Source organism: Seriola dumerili, unplaced genomic scaffold (assembly GCF_002260705.1).
Source record: "Seriola dumerili isolate Sdu_G_001 unplaced genomic scaffold, Sdu_1.0 BDQW01003326.1, whole genome shotgun sequence".
Classification (NCBI taxonomy): Eukaryota; Metazoa; Chordata; class Actinopteri; order Carangiformes; family Carangidae; genus Seriola; species Seriola dumerili.
This window is the reverse complement of record NW_019177581.1, coordinates 600,480-616,803: the sequence shown is the minus strand read 5'-3', so window position 1 is coordinate 616,803 and position 16,324 is coordinate 600,480. Positions and strand designations below refer to the sequence as shown.

The window sequence follows — 16,324 nt, the reverse complement described above, 5'->3', positions numbered from 1 at the left end:
TGGGACCAAGAATCATTGCCCAAGGCCTTCCCAAAGGCTCAATTAGACCAGATCCCATGGGGTTTACTTTTTTCTTTCCAGGGGTCTAAACTAGTAGATCACAGACTTCAGTCAGTCAGACAGACAGTAGACACAGCACAGATGGCAAACTGAATGGACAGTCTGCAATGGACTTCATATGACAATGTTCACAACTTGGAATAAAATCAAATTATTTTGATCGTTGTATTCTTGTGGACTAAAGGAATATAAATCATTCAGGAAAAGACAGAAGATTGGACTTCAGGACCTCTTCAAAGGTAGGATAACCCCTTTTCGTCATGTTGCTGGTTTGCAATGCTGGTAAATCTGATAGATTGTACTTTTGTGCTCATGGTTTCTGTAAATGAACTTAAAAATTGAATTGTGGAGAATCTGAGCGTATGATTGTGAGGCCTGGCAATATTGACAACGGTTTAAGCATTTATATCTTTATGAGTGTTGCTACAGTATTTTGCACACGCTTTAAACTGGTGCGGGCTAGATGGAGAGAGTGAGCTGTTGGCTGCTGTACAGACAGGTAAAATGGATCCGTCACGTCTCTTCCCTGGGTTGGTGTCGAAGCTTTTGTGTCAGCGACGCTTCGGGTCGGTGACTTTGCGCTTTTAAAACAATGAGCAGCTCACTCTCAGCGGGAGGTGTAGCAGCAGTGTTTTTAGTCTAACCGCACCGTGCTGGGAAGGTAACAGGTGTGTTTACAGTGTTTGTGTGCTCTGAAACGCGGTCGGTTGGTCGAAGGCCTAGCTCTAATACTCGCGACACAATTTAGTCTTTAGTTGGTTGTAATTCCGGTGATAAATGTCAACTGTCTGGTTTCTGAAACACTTAAATGGTGCAAAAAAAAAAAGAAATTATTCTGAACAAATGAGCCATTGATGACCGACCGACTTTATCATGCCGTTTGTATTATTTGAGCTCGAGTCTCAGAAACTTGACCAAGTTTCCCCTAAAGCATGTTGCTTCTTGTAGCAGTCTTTCTCTTTTTTTTCTTTTCTTTTTTTAGAAAGTTTCCATTATGTGATTGTGACAGTGTCTGATGAATCCCAAATGCTCAAGCTGCCTTTTGTTCTTTGTGAAAGAGTCTTTTTAGATGTTTAACTGGATTGAGATTGCCTTGGTTTTCTGGCTCCCCTGGCCATATTGCAAACATGTTATCATGCAGGCTTCAGCATATTTAGCGTCCAAGTTTGAAAATCACAGGAGTGTATTGTCTATTGTTCCCTTGGCCATCATCGATGTCAGGTGGACCACTTCCATGTCTTTGCAGATGAGGAGGAGATCCTTGCTGAGAAAACTTATGCTCACTTGTTTTTTTTCTGAATAACCAGTCAGATGATGTCCAACAATCATTTTGCTGGTGTGGTCAGAATAACAGTAGCAGGGTGGAGGGTGTAAGTGTTGGCACAGAACAAGGAGAAAGCTGTGAAAACTGATTTTAAAATAAAAAAAAATCTCACTTCATTCAGTGGAATGGCAAATATGAATCAGCCCAATGTCTTTCTTCCTGCTGTGATCAGGATATTTCCAATTAGCGAACAACAGCTCAGCACAATGGTTTTAAGAGCAATCCACTAAGTCCTCACTCAGCAGCTGAAGTGTAACTTTGGCTCAACAGCAGTCACTGTGCCCAATAACAAGACAATGGTGCTTTAAATATCATTAGCACATGTAGAGAGGAGTCACGGTCAGTGAACTAACACAGTACTGTCAGCATTGAACTGAGTAAGGGTGTTTTATTGCTTATGAATTCAACTTTCATTTGTAAGAGGAATATTATGATGTCTCTTCTTTTACACAGGGCTAATTAGTCTATACACATTGAAATATAAAATGAACTGGCACAGTTTGTTTTCCCTTGATAAAAACATGACTCACATAGCTGATCATCGTTGCTTGACCTTGAAGTAGCTACCTGTAATTTTTCAGCGTAGGGTGCGTGGTGTAGCCGGATTGTTTTTTCTGTAAATTGCGAGAGCAACAGATCTCAAGGCTCAAGGTTCCCAAATACTTGAACAGGTCATCTCGAATTTATACATTTTGTTTAAGTTTGTTAAACCTTTTTCCCTCCAATAGCTGTTAACTGTGGTGATGAAATGAGGCACGGGGAATAACATTTCATATCCAATACATGGCTTTTGTCTATACTGAGGATGAGGTCAGTGAATAAATTTGCAACTCTGCCCATTTCCTACAGTGGACTCATACTGACATTAAGCAATCTCTGATTGCATATCAGGACAAAACGCTGAACTGAGACTCCTGATTCTGTACATCAAAATGTTTACTAACGATGACATGATGTAAAATCTCTCACTATACTAGTTATAATCTCCTATACCACTACGCAGATGTATTATTGATGCAAAATAACATGGAATATATATACACGATATATTTTATTGAGATAAAAAGAACACTACATTAAAACTATCTTGTTACTATCTATATTTTTTTTTTACAATTGAAAACAAAACTGCAAAAAAAAACGATATTCAACAAATAATACAAAACATAATTTACACATAAAAAACATAAAATGTGCAAAATTCAACATAATATTCCATTAATGAAAGTCACATTGTAAACATAAGCAGCAGTAAAAGATCATGGGACTGCAGCTTCCATGTGGGTTTCTCACATTAGTCCTAACCTTTTCTTTCTAAAAGTCACTTTCAGTTAAATAGCTGTTGTACAGTACAGTGCTAATGACTGTTAAAGTTGCTTATGTGAACTCTTGGACTCTGTCAATTCCTTTCCATGCCATTATCATCATCATTTATAACGCAGACGTGAGTTAGAAATAATTTAAAGACGGATGATAGTGCAATAGTATCAAAACAAAAACAAAACAACCTGTAAAATACCAAAACAATTAAAATACATTTTTAAATGAAACTCATATGTACCAGGGATTTTTTCTATAACACACTGTGCAAACTTTAGGACCTGATGAGTACCAAATTCGTTTTCTCTTTCTTTTATCTTTCTATTTCATTTCAAATTCAAGACTCTTTGAGCACCGACTCTTAATTCCACTTCTCTACTCTTCACCCTAAATAACTTAACAGAGAGAAATACATAATATAATAATCAAAAGTGAAACACTTTGAATCACTATAGCTCACTGTTGCCACCTAGTGGACATCAAGCATCACTGCAACTTAAATCAACAAGCACCAGCTTCACGAGGAGAAATAAATATGAAGGAATCTGTTGGAAATTAAAACAGTTGTTGTGGCTGATATTTCACAAAGCTTTGATTTGAAGTTTCCAGCAATAAACTTAAACCTGTCTCAGATGGAAAATATAGATGCAGACCATTACAAACCTTTATACCTTTACAAACCTTTATACTGAAGTCATGTCAATTACATTCAAATAATACAAGTTTCTAAAACCCATTAAATCCACTCTATTACAACATATTATTATTTTGCATTATTTAAAACACAGTATTAAGAATACTGTTAAGGAATGTGTGTGATTCATCTACATCTAAAACAGTGTAATAACTTTGCCTCTAAATATTTTGCGACTTAGTGAATTATAATATTTATATATTATTACAGTAGAAAGTCCGCATCCCTCTGCAAATTCATGTTTTCACCACTGAAAAGCCAAATGAGAATTCCAGCATGTAAACTGTACTGTACAGTGTCAATCATTTAAGTACAGTAGCATAAAAAATAGGACAAAATACAGCAAGTTAATATGTAATATAAAGATATTACTTGTAATGAACACAATTATACAAGTTATTCCCTTGAGTGTTAAAAATAAATACACAGCATCTTTCTAGTACTATCTTTTCATTTCCCTTATCATTTCTGCAGTTGGTGTAAAACAGAGGTCACTTGGGAAACCACACGCCTTTCAAAATAACATTAAAATACAAAACCATGTGTCCTATTTCATACGTTGCTTTTGCTGTAACAACAGAGCCAAAGTTGTAAATGTATTTAACACAATGAATGGAATTTCCAGTTTGAAAGTGTAAAATGTGTTGTTAATAATAGTAATACTTCAAAAAAACAGCAATCTCAACTGTAGCATCTTCAGCAAAGTATCTCTTGAAACATACGTCTCACTTTCTAGGTTGATCCATGGACACAGTAAAGGAACCTTTTTTATCCAACAAGTATGGTGCTTTGGTTTAAACTAAAGTCAGCTAAATCCAACAATGCCAATGCCATGTCAAGATGCGCCAAATTTTCTAAACAAACAAGGATTACCACCACGCTAAGCGACTCCATAATTGTCATCCATCTCTGTGGCTGACATGTTTGGCACTGAAAACCACTGCTGCAGCGCTGACATCCAAAAACTGGCATCTGTAGGGAAAGTTGTTTTTGACTGGACAATGAGAGGGGACAGGTGTTGCATTTAATGACACTACAGATGACAATTATTGTTTTGCAGTGGTTAATGGTGGATAAGTCAATGGAATGCGGTATCGATTTAAACATCAATCTACATTACATTGAATTTCACTTCTATGGCAGATGAACAACTTTAAATGCACAGTGGAATAATAGTGGTAACATAGTGTTGGATGCACTGAGGGAGAAAGTGACACTGCAAACAATGTGCCAGTGTCACACAGCCTGTGGTTAACCTTTGGTTGACTTTTCCTTGAGTGTTCTTAGGACGAGGATGGACAGTGGTAGTTAAAGTGATAAGAGTTCCAAGAGGACCAAGTTTTGGGTCGCTTATTTGGGTTTGGATAGATGAACAGACAGCAAGCAAGCCTCTGCAAAAAGATATGTCAAAGCTTTAAAGGGTCACTCTGAAAACACCTAAGACAGCTATTAGAGATCAGCATCAGTCTAGATGCGTGAACAGCATTCTTTAACATTTCCACGTTACAAGGGGAAAAAAAATTGTGATTGGCACTCACACTGGAACGTTCTTTTTGAAATGCTAATTAGTTATTTCAAGGAACCCAAACTTTTAGATTTTAAGTGTTTTTTTTTTTTTATTTTCTATTATCATATAGTGATTGTTTCTTCAGCCTTGTGACTGGAAAGAAATCAGAAAAAGACTTTTATTGACAGATTTCTCCACACCTAAGCTGGAAAAATAGTCAAGTTGATCTTTTGAGTGTAGTCTTTCCACTAATACGACTTGGATTGCAAACATAATTGCCAGTATTTAAAAGTTGTTTCAAACAGCTTAGAACATTTTTCCCAGAGGCAATCCATAAAAGATCAGCATTAGATGTTGGGCATTAGACATAAGTCAGTGGCCTCTAAACATCGATGGCCACCCCGTGTTTGGTGGAGATCACATCTCTAGTTCCTGTCAGATACATGAGCACTGAGCAAAGGTGAGGAAGGGTCGCCGTGGTGCTGACATACAGCCAGTAGGGGATTGGTGCCGTGTTGCCAAATGGGCACACCCACAATCCGTGGCGCACGGCATCCCGGACGTGGTGCGTCGCCATGGAAATGAAAAGCATCCACGGCAAGGAGCACCAAGCATCTTTGAGGCGTCCGATCCACATGAGGAAGCGGAGGGAGAGACAGAGCACGGGGATGAGAGAGGAACAGTGTAGAGGAGGACGCTGAGGGAGAGACACAGCAGCCTGGAAGCAAAGAGGGAGAGGGAATGACAGTTGCAATACCATAACATTCTGCAATCTACAAATATTATTATTCCCAACCCTTTACTGAACGAGTTCTGCAGAACTGTGAGTTGAATCCCCAATACTGATCAGCACTTTTCCTGATTTCCATCTGATTTTTAAAGGCAATTGTTCAACAGACAAACTATTTCACATGTAATTGCTTTACAAATACAGTGGGGTCCAAATGTCTGAGAGCACTTTCCCATTCGCTTGAACAGGAAAGTGGTCTCAGATTTTTGGACCCCACTTTGTATTCAGTGCAATTTAAACAATTACTTATTTATTATTATTTATATATTACCCCAAAAAAGCCTGAACTTTTGCAAACGAGTTGCATTTCTTCCTTATGTCAATTCTGCACTCACACACAAGTTAAAAATAAAAGCTAAATGCCTTACTGCTGCTCTGTGAGAAACGACTGGAAACTTGTCAATGAACATGTTTCAAAAGAGCGCACATATAAAAATGTTCCAAATCTGCAAGGTGGTATGACAGAGATGTAGTTTTTGACTCATTAGTTGAAAATAATTCATCCATCCTCCAAGTTTTCTGTAATGTGATCTCTAGAAAAATGTGTAATTTATATCACCTAGAATGTTTGTTTCATCGGACCACAGAATATTTTTCGTCATGCTCTCAGAGTCCTTAAAAGGCTGCCTGGCAAACTCCAAGCAGGCTGTCTCATGCCTTTTACTCAAAGTGGCTTCCATCCAGCCACTCTATCATAAAGGCCTGATTGATGGACTGCTGCTGAGATGGTCGTCCTTGCGGCAGGTTTTTCCCATCTCTGCAGCGTACTATTGAAGTACTGTTAGTGACCGTGGAGTGACTCCGTTCACACAGGTGTGTGCCTTTTTTTTTTTCGTTCCTTTTTTTTTTCTTTTTCTTTTTTTGTTGTTATTGATAGTGACAGTGGAGATTGACAGGAACGACAGGGGAGAGGGGGAAATGATATGACATGTAGCAAAGGGCGCAGGCTGCATTTGAATCCTGGCCGCTATGGTGAGGACCCAGCCTTGATCCATTGTATGCGCTTAACCAAGAAATGAAGGGGTGTGAATACTTTCTGAAGCTTCTGTACATCTTTACCGATGACTCAAATTCCCTGAATTGGTTAAAAAATGATGTGAATAAAGTCTGGTATATTATATCAAAGAAAATTGAAATATTTCTCCAAGGAAAGATGGCTGCAACCAGGCAAACCATTATTATGCATTATTGTTACAGCATTATGCAGACTCTAAATATATGTGAAGGCCTGATGCTGCAGCATGGACAGTATGCAAAATTGATATGAATTAGTTATAGAGTTTTTTAGAGTTTGGAGAAACTGCAGATTTGTCAGCCCTCAGGGTTGGGTGCAGGTCTTACCTTGAGTGACAGGGATCCAGCCATATAGAAGTGATCCAGGTCTATGATTGATGCCAGAAGACCGGCCAGCAACACCTCATACAGATCACTCTTTTTCCTCAGTCCAATAACAACCGCCCATGACCACAGCCCCACTAATCCATGTGTGGCATTGTCCAGGGCAGCACGCAGCCACAGGTGGTTTTGGATGCCCGACAGCTGGAGGGCGTGGTCCGCCACCACACAGAACATACCGAGTCCTGCAGATGCCAGCAAGGAGGCAGAGCTGAATGTCTGTAGGAGGGCCTGGGCTTTCTCCGTCTCCACAGCCAAGCTTAGAGGTACAGGAGCGCTGTCTCCCCCAAGGCCCACCCCCAATAATGGGGATAAGGAGGGGGAGGAGTCGAGCTTGGAGTAGAATCCTTGCATGTTGACAGATGGCTGTGGGGGCCAATCGCCACTGGAGGTCAGCAAGAATCAAGTAGACTGGAGAAGGAAAGAAGGAGAGGGGTTTATGAGATAAAATGAAAGTGAAGAAGAGTAGTAGTAGTTGCAAGGCAAGTGAGAGAGGAGCACTATATTGGCACTTTACATCAGATATAACTCACTTGGATTAAGCCATCTGAAGCTCTTTGGGCCGATGTGTAAACAATGTATATGCACCGAAAAAGCATATGGTAAAACTAGACGAACAGTTTTTTAAAAGAAAAACAAAGTGCTGTGAAGAGGAGCGCCTCTGTATAATGTTCTGCTTGGAGCATTAGACTAGTATGTAATGTTTTGTTGTTGGCCAATTAGGTTTGAATTGCATTCATGTTTTTAAATGGCTTTTGCAGTTCTAATGAGTGCAAGGACTGCAAACAGGTTTAGCCTACACATTGTTATTAAACCACAATGGCTGAGATAAACTGTGGTTAAGATAGGTTGAAGACAATGAGATGAACCAAGAATTTGCGTCAGTATTGTTGCATACAGGGTTTCTTCCTCTAATCCATTTTCCCGAAAAGCTAATTTCTAACTGTAATTCCTACATTATTGTGTGACTATCTACCACAGCACAGTATCTGCTAGTAACACTTTGATCACCCCCACATTTAATGAAAGAAATCAGTTGTGAAGCCAATAAATACACTCCCATGAGGTTTTGACAATGTGCTTATGCCTCAAGAATAGAATAAAATGAATCAGAATAAATTCCATTGTCCCACTGGGGGAGGAAATACTCTTTGTCTCACTCTCACAAATAAAGATGATAAACATTACATAACAAAAACATCACCAGCACCACACCGATGTGCATTTGTTACTGCAACTTCTATAAATAAAACTTCCCTGCATGGAGATATGTAAGTGCCATGTGTCCATTGCACTAACTGTGCTTGGCACAAAGGTACAAATAATATATGCAAAAGGCTCTACCACTATTGAAACAGTGAAACAGTATTATTACTGTTTCAATTATTTGTCCACCCTCTACATAGTGGGTACCCACTATTAAATACATAATAACCAACCATTATTACTATTATACCATTATATACTGTGACTGTGTTGCTATTCACTGTAAATGTACACAGCAGCCCTGGTCTGAAGGTTGGTCGTGCATCATAATTAAGCCATTCTCTAAACTGCTTTGATTCATGTACGCTGAGGACAAAAAGCCTGAGACAACATTTCTCTAACGTTACTCCAGTTCCTCACTTTCCATCCAAACATAACGGGTTCATCTGGGAGACCGCTGTTCATGGAGCCTTAAACCCAGAGGGGATGTGAAAATAGGTCTCTGTTTCTCACGCAACTGGGTGAAATGTAGGACAGAGACAAAGGGCAGTCTATCTGAATTCATCCCATCTCAAAAAAGTCTCTATGTCTTCAAGAAAAAAAAAACGCTCCTGTATATTAAATGTTAATTAGCTGCTTATTTTGTCACCTGCTGGCAGCTAACGGTTAACCTGCCGCATCTTTTGTAACGTCGGCGAGGCTAACTATGGTTAACATAATTTTTATACGTCTGATAGTGACAGGTTAAATGTTAGAGCGTTTAAAAATTAAGACACGTTTTTTAACCTCATTTTACCGAACTACAATATCATCACCGACGATGACAGCTAGCTAGCAGCTAACTAGCTAACTGTGACAGTGAAGGATGCTGCTTTGTGTAGGCGGACAGCAGTTTTCACGGTTAGCTATACTAAAACCTGTATTCCACAACATGACACGCTCCGCTCACAATTAAAACACATAATTCAATTGCATGTTGGCTAATTCGCATGCTTTCTATGGCATTTCTGAGCTACCGGTTGATAAATATAACGATACTCACCCCATTGCCCCGCATTGGTTATAGCCCACACTTCTTCTGCTGTGTTTTGTGGTACGGTTCAAGGTCGGCGGCGCTTTGCTGCCACCCACCGGCCATGGGAGGAACAGCCAGATTCAGTCTTTGAGAAGGTTGTGGTCTGATCCAATTATTAAAATGTCTTTAATCAATCTTACTTGAAATATTTATGATAAATATTGTAGCCAATGCAGTATTTAGTCCAACATCCTGTTTGATCTCCTTACTGTCCGCTGTTAGTTGTGTTTTAAGATACCTGTCTGGCATTATGGGCTTTGACTGGTGCTGTGTCTGAACGTTATAATATAATCTTGTTGTTCACTCAAAGGCATTAATGTTGATAGGTTTACAGTTCATTCTTGACCATTGTGGTTGGAATAGAGAGCTTAAGGTGATAGCCACATCAAATATTAAAGCAACAGAACTTCAAACTTCCAGTTAAACATGATGTTGGAACTATTCAAGTAGGTGAAGCATCTTCCCTTTTGGAGTATATAATTTGCACAGGATAGACCGAGATAAACTGAGGAAAAAAACAAACACCGTTATGCTATGACATACTATTTCTACTACTACTTCTATATCTGGTCAAGTTTAACCAAAGGTGGAAAAGCAACTGAAACAATTCCTCTACAAGCAAACATTTATCACAGCTACGCAAAGCAACCAATGGAAGTAACAATCAGAAAATTATTTTGGACCCACTCCTATCTACAATAAATTCATACTTAACTGTATATGAATGAATCAAATACTGAAATTGAAATTGTTGATATGGTCATTGATTTATTTTTAATGTAGGCTACTTATCCTCTGGTATGAGAGGTGATTTTTGCATTAGCAATCAGAGATGGATAGATGATAGATTTAAGTCTGCAGTTTCTCTGAGCACCACTAGAGAGGGAAAGAGACTACAGAATAGAAACAATTGACTAGGCAGGCACTAACCATGGTAACTGACTACTTACTGTAACTGAATAACATGGACTGAATATTGTGAAGTGACTCACACTGTCTGGGTCTCCTCTTACATTCACAATAGTTAACACTGATCAGGATTATAGATTCAAAATGTGTTTGAGATGTACAATAATGTATATGTCATATTTGTTCATCTTGCAAATAAATGTGGTTTCTGGTTTAGTTACAATACATGACAGGCAGAATAATCCTAATGCTGAACCCTGACTGGCAGATGATGTTGGTTCCCATATTTCAAATTAGGGGAACCTGCTGAGTGGAGCGTTTTTTAAATAGGTATGTCAGTTCAAACGCTGAGACTTGCCATGCAATAAATTTAAATTTCACCACTCACCTAAAATCCAATTTTAATAATGTCTCTATTAAACATCCAAGATCATATCTGTACAGACAAGTTTAATTCCTTTTAATGGGATGTCTTTAATGAGCCTGGTTCTCTTTACCGTATCTCAGTAGGTAGTCATTAAGAATTTCAAATTCAATCTTGAGTTTGCTTTTTCTCCATTTGTGCTCTGTCTGCCCTCTGACAGTGTCTATTTAGTGATCTTGTGTAAGTTTGAACCTCATTTTCCCATAGTGCCCTATGATTACTGATTTATTGGAATGGAGCTGCGGTTACCACAGCCACTTTGTAATTGGAATGACCTGTCCCCTCTCCAGGGAAACCTGAGGCTAAAAAACATGATCCTATCATGAAATGTTCCAGATCATGTTGTTCAGCTTCCCGGTAAGCTGTGTCAATTTCTAAGGGAGGACACAAAGTGACTCACCGAGCTGGCAGATTTTGAGTTTGCTGAACACTCTGTACATTTATCTGTTCAAAGATAAGCTGCACCTCTTAAAAAGAGTGACAAGATCAATGTAATCACGACAATCGCTATGATTTGGAGAATGAGGCTGCAGTCTGCAGTGAGTAACAGTTTAGCACTTTGCAGAAATCTTGGACAGCGATGTTGATTGTGTTGAATGGCAACATGAGGCCACGATTCCAGTTCTTCACAGATGTCAGTGCCTATGAGTGTGTTCTGTTGTGTTGTGTTTAAATGCCAACACACAATTGGTGGAACAGTTGTGTGATTCAGTTGATTTGAGAGACAAACATCATCAGGATTCTTGCCACTTGGCCGAGCAGAGTTTCAGAGCTCACTACAAAACCCTTGCCAGTGTTCCTTCTTTTCTCCATTTCCTGTCCTTTCCAGATACATTTTTATGATGTGAAATAAGTGCAATTCTGTGGTATGCAGGCAAATATCAGGACAGACCTAAAGAGGACAAAAACATTTTGGGTTTGTATATTTATATACTTAACACTAAAGTGTTAAGCTGAGAAAATAATGATTCATTGACACACACCTTATACTCTTACACAGAGCGACAGGCTGAATAAAAAGAGGAATTATGGGCTGTCTATTATGAAGGCGCCCTTGATTGATTTTTGGGTCACACAAGGACAGAGGACAGGGGAGATATGAAATAAGAGAAGTGGGTTATACCAAGACTTTGAATTATTCAGCACCATGGACAGAGACACAGTGACAATGAATGTATTTGAATGTTTCAGCACCACAGACAGCGCACAGTGAAGGAGCTTGTCTCTGCTGCCCTCCAGTGGCCAAATACAGGATTTAAACCTTTCTCTAATAAAAAATAAGTAATTAAGTTTTATATCTGCCCACCAGTTTAACCCATGTTATGAAATAATTTGTCAGCTGAAGAGCATGAGAGAGTTTAAGCCTTTATCATGATTGTGGTTTTCTGGCATTTGTAAAAAAAAATTGTACAATTAAAGAGGTGGTCTTGAAGTATTGGAAGCTTCTTCATGAGTGCACCAAGAAATTAAATTTGTACACAGATTTTGTGAAAACTAAATTGCTGCCAAAAGCAAAGGCACAAATATTTTGATGGATTTAATGTATATGGTGTGTAAAATAAAGGGGTGAAGTAATGCCAGGAAGAAGGAAGAATGATAAGAAAACCAAGTGGGTACATTTAAAATTTGTGTTGAGACAACGTAAATAAAACACAAAGCGGAAGCTAATATACTGTGTGAGAAAGCAGAAAAGACAGAACTAGTAAAATGTGATTTTGGGAAACAGGCAGGAAAGAAAGAGAGGTAGTAAGTTGAGTGTTTAAAGAGGTGAGAGCCAGAGGCCAGGGCAGAAGTGAGAGGCAAGCAGGGATCATGTTATTCATCCAGTTATCAGTGAAAGGTCAAACTAGCCATTAGAGCAGAACAAGGCTGCTGGAACTGACAGGCTCTGGATGGCGTATACACACGCACGCACACACATACACACACTCTTTCCTATATGCTTGAGGTTAATGTGGATCATATTGTGGTTGCAGACAAAGGGAACATGGCTAAACATTTCAACTGGATTTAATTAAAGTTCAGTCGAAATATCAGGTGAAAAGTTCTATAATGCCTCTTTAAGCGCAAAAAAAAATATGATTATCTCTGCTTCTTTACAAGACAAAGAACAACAAGGCCAACAAAAGACTAGTGCTCATCGTCCTTCTGTTGTAGTCTCTTTAACCTCCATGTTCACTTTGTAATTTGTCATTGTAAATATTAATTGGATTCTCATCGACACCCCTGTTTTAAAAAAAAAAAAAAAAAAAAAAAAAAAGACAGGCCGGTATAAGCAAGACAAGAAGGAAGGAAAGAGTAATGAATGCAATATCCACGCAAGTAGATACACTCTTGTCTGCTCACACACACACACACACACACACACACGCACACACACACACACACACACAGAGGACTCCAGCTGACAGCGGTTAGATGGTGTATTGATTTGTCCTAGGTCTTCACATCGGCCTGCCAGGACTTGTCAGAATAATGACAGAAAGAGAGCTTGAGCGAGGGAAGAGAGACAGTGAGACAGATTAAAGCGAGAGAGAGACAGAGAGTGAGAAGTAAAGGTCAAAAATGGGAATTTTGAGCAACTTCATCACCTGTTTTATTTTACTTGCTGATATATTTGGTATATCTTACTATATGTAGTTGCTTGTTTAATGTGTAGTTAAAATTTCACTTACCACATACTGTTGTAACATCATACTCATCATAGTGACATTGGAAATAAGCAGTCAGAAGATCATTAGCCAAACTTATTTGGTAGAGAAATTAAAGGCAAACTATCAAATTATTGCCACAACAGTCTGTATGTTGGGTAACCAGCTGTGACAGTCCCAAGAGTTAATTCTACTTTTACTCTAAGGGAGCATGACTGACGGGGTTTGGAACAAAAATGGTCTTCAGTAGGTGAAGGATCTCTTCAACTTAATCCATATGGACCTTCCAACCAAATCGCCCATGCACTGCTAATCTAGTGCATCTTAAACTGTAAATATACCATCCCAGCCAAATTGAGAGAAAACGTTTTCTGCTCAGTCACCAGTATTGATTTGGAAATGTTGAAATGAAGCAGTGTTTGTTTATGGCTGACCATAGGAGGTGAGAAATGCGTCATCACTGTTATAACACTGGAAAGTTATTGGAGGTGTGTTTTCATGCGAGTTTTAAAAATTGATGTCTTTGTGCTCCTGCACTGACACCTCACCTTCATCTTGTAGCAATTGGGAGAAAACTGGTGGCGATGATATTTTCTGTTCTCGATTGGTTGAAAGTCAAAATGAGAATGAGGCCAGCGTGTCATCATTCATTGTGAAATGGTCACATTTAATGGTTGAAACCTGTCATTGTATATACATCTATAAAAAAGACCCCAGGTACAGGTTACGACATTCTACTGCTAATACATACATTATTATTATTATTAAATAATAAACTTTTTGTTCAATGTTAAAGTTACATATCATAGTTTACAAAATAGGATCAAGGAGAATTAAGCCATTATGAATGTCTGAAAAAAAAACATAAAAAAACTAAAGTCCTATATGTGTGTTTTTATTATTTGTCCATAAAATCAAAAAATACAATAAAACACATCAATATTCCTTTGAATAACATAATATTAACTGGTGATATTGGCTACTGAAATGTAAACTGCAAAAACACATTTTTTTTTTTTTATGTTTGTAAAGGCGTCGGAATTTGGAAAGCAAACAGTTTTGTGTTATTGTATTTTACAGCACAGAGCAGAATGGAGAACCAACATAGCTCATTTGTATGTTTCAATAACCAACTTTGTCGCCGTCATTACAAAGTCAAATCAAAAAACCAAACATGGTTGGGCAAAGAATTGTTCAGTCTCAAATCCACATTTCTTTTTTTTTTTTTGTTGTTTTTTTTTGTTTTTTGTTTTTACAATCCAGGTCCTCGTCGCCAGTCGCTGAAAGCAGAATGTAAAGCTAATTGTCTAAATAAGCCAGACTACCGTTACTGAATTCTTCAAAGTGTTAGTCCTCGTATCGAAAAAACGACTCGCTCCGTCAGTCTGATTCAGTCGTTGGAGGCGAACAGATTCAGAGTCTGATTGAGTATTTGTGTGACTTCTTTGTTAAATGGTAGGTTTGCACAAACAGGAGCTGCAGGGTTCCTCCGATTCGTCCCAAGTTTGATTTCTATACCGTTTTAAGTCGGTATTCATAAGGTGTTGTGCACACACACACTCAATCTCACTCTCTCTCTCTCTCTCTCCTCTCTCTCTCTCTCTCTCTCTCTCTCTCTCTCTCTCTCTCACACACACACACACACACACACACACAACTTTCTGGTGTTTTCAACCCAATGACGAAGGCAGGCACAGGCTTCGGGAAGCTCAATGAATTGTTTTGGGAACCATTTTGTTGGGGCTGATGTTGAGTCTTTGGCATGATGATTTAGCTGTATGGGCCTCCCTCCCCCTCTCTCTCTCTCTCTCTCTCTCTCTCTCTCTCACACACACACATACACATACACGCACAACTTTCTGGGGTTTTCAACCCAATGACGAAGGCAGGCACAGGCTTCGGGAAGCTCAATGAATTGTTTTGGGAACCATTTTGTTGGGGCTGATGTTGAGTCTTTGGCATGATGATTTAGCTGTATGGGGACTGCTATGGTAACCATACACACAAACACACATGCTCTATGTGTTTGTCTGTGCAGTGCTGTGATTTTAGAAGAAAAGTTAAAATTAAGACTATCAATTGATCAATAAAAATAAAAAATAAAAAAAGACCAAAAAAAGGTAATGAAGAGATTTTTTTTTTTTCCTCTCATCTTAGGAGTGGCTTTGTCCTCCAAAACAAATCAGTCTGCTGTGGCCCATCAAAGCCACCAGGGGGTAATATAAGACTGTAAGTGCTGATATCACTGCTGTTGTTGTGGTTGTTGCTGCTCCTGTTGCTGCTGCTGCTGTTGTCGTTGTTGTTGTTGGTGGTGGTGGTGGTGGTGATGATGATGATGTTGATGATGATGAGGAGTTCCTCTGAAGATTTTCTTTGTCACCATTTAATCAAAAAATGCTGAATCGCATTATCATCGTCTGATTTCATGTCTAAGTAACCTTGGTGAGTAACTGTGTGATGGACAGAAATGATCAATGCACTGTATCCTTGAAACATGTGCAAAATAGAAAAAAGACCAGCCTCCTCCTCCTCCTCCTCCTCTTCTTCCTCCTTCTTGTCCCCCTTCAGGAATAAGACATTTAAATCTAGAGAAAGAGAGAGACGCACAAATTAAGCATCTTGTTGTCAGTGGTAGAACGAATGCTGAGATCCTTCACTTAGGCAAAAATACCAAAATATGACGATGGGATAGGAGAGAAGAAAATTACTCATTAAGTTTTAATCATACTTTTTTGGCATTTGTTGTGAAATAACTTCAGTTATTTAAATGAAACCATCTGAGGAATTTGGAGGGAAAATGTCTCTTTAGTGGAGCAACTAACGATTTATTAACAACTGAAACATGACAAGGAGCCTTAAAGAGATACTGCCTTTTCTCTAAGAGGTCGCAATTTGTAATCTTGTACACTTGGCTTTCTGCACCTACCAGATTTCCAGATTTCGTGGGTCGTATTATAGGAACACTGGCA

The 16,324-nt window shown here is 38.8% G+C and overlaps 2 protein-coding genes across 3 annotated transcripts in view; both read right to left on the bottom strand.

The window, feature by feature from the left end:
- Positions 1-2,460: 2,460 nt before the first annotated feature.
- tmem267 (transmembrane protein 267) lies at positions 2,461-9,410 on the bottom strand. The gene is made up of 3 exons (XM_022769534.1): positions 9,339-9,410; positions 7,037-7,501; positions 2,461-5,623 (listed from the first exon to the last, which is right to left on the bottom strand). The coding sequence occupies exons 2-3, from the start codon at positions 7,442-7,444 to the stop codon at positions 5,288-5,290; spliced, it is 744 nt and encodes a 247-aa protein (XP_022625255.1). The 5' UTR covers positions 7,445-7,501; positions 9,339-9,410; the 3' UTR covers positions 2,461-5,287.
- Positions 9,411-15,465: 6,055 nt separating this feature from the next.
- The window catches only part of cntfr (ciliary neurotrophic factor receptor), a 216,934-nt gene continuing 216,075 nt past the window's right edge, over positions 15,466-16,324 (bottom strand). For both annotated transcript variants that reach the window (XM_022769536.1, XM_022769535.1), the window contains one exon: positions 15,466-15,940. In XM_022769536.1, the coding sequence (XP_022625257.1) occupies position 15,940 (1 nt within the window). In that variant the 3' untranslated portion in view covers positions 15,466-15,939. The remainder of the gene's footprint in view (positions 15,941-16,324) is intronic.

What these genes read in the sequence shown, in the direction of transcription:
- tmem267 (XM_022769534.1), bottom strand. Translation starts at nt 7,444, where the DNA reads ATGCAAGGATTCTACTCCAAGCTCGACTCCTCCCCCTCCTTATCCCCA. An exon ending in CTGGATCCCTGTCACTCAAG is followed by an intron (nt 5,624 to 7,036) that starts GTAAGACCTGCA and finishes CTTTGCTTCCAG; the next exon opens with GCTGCTGTGTCTCTCCCTCA.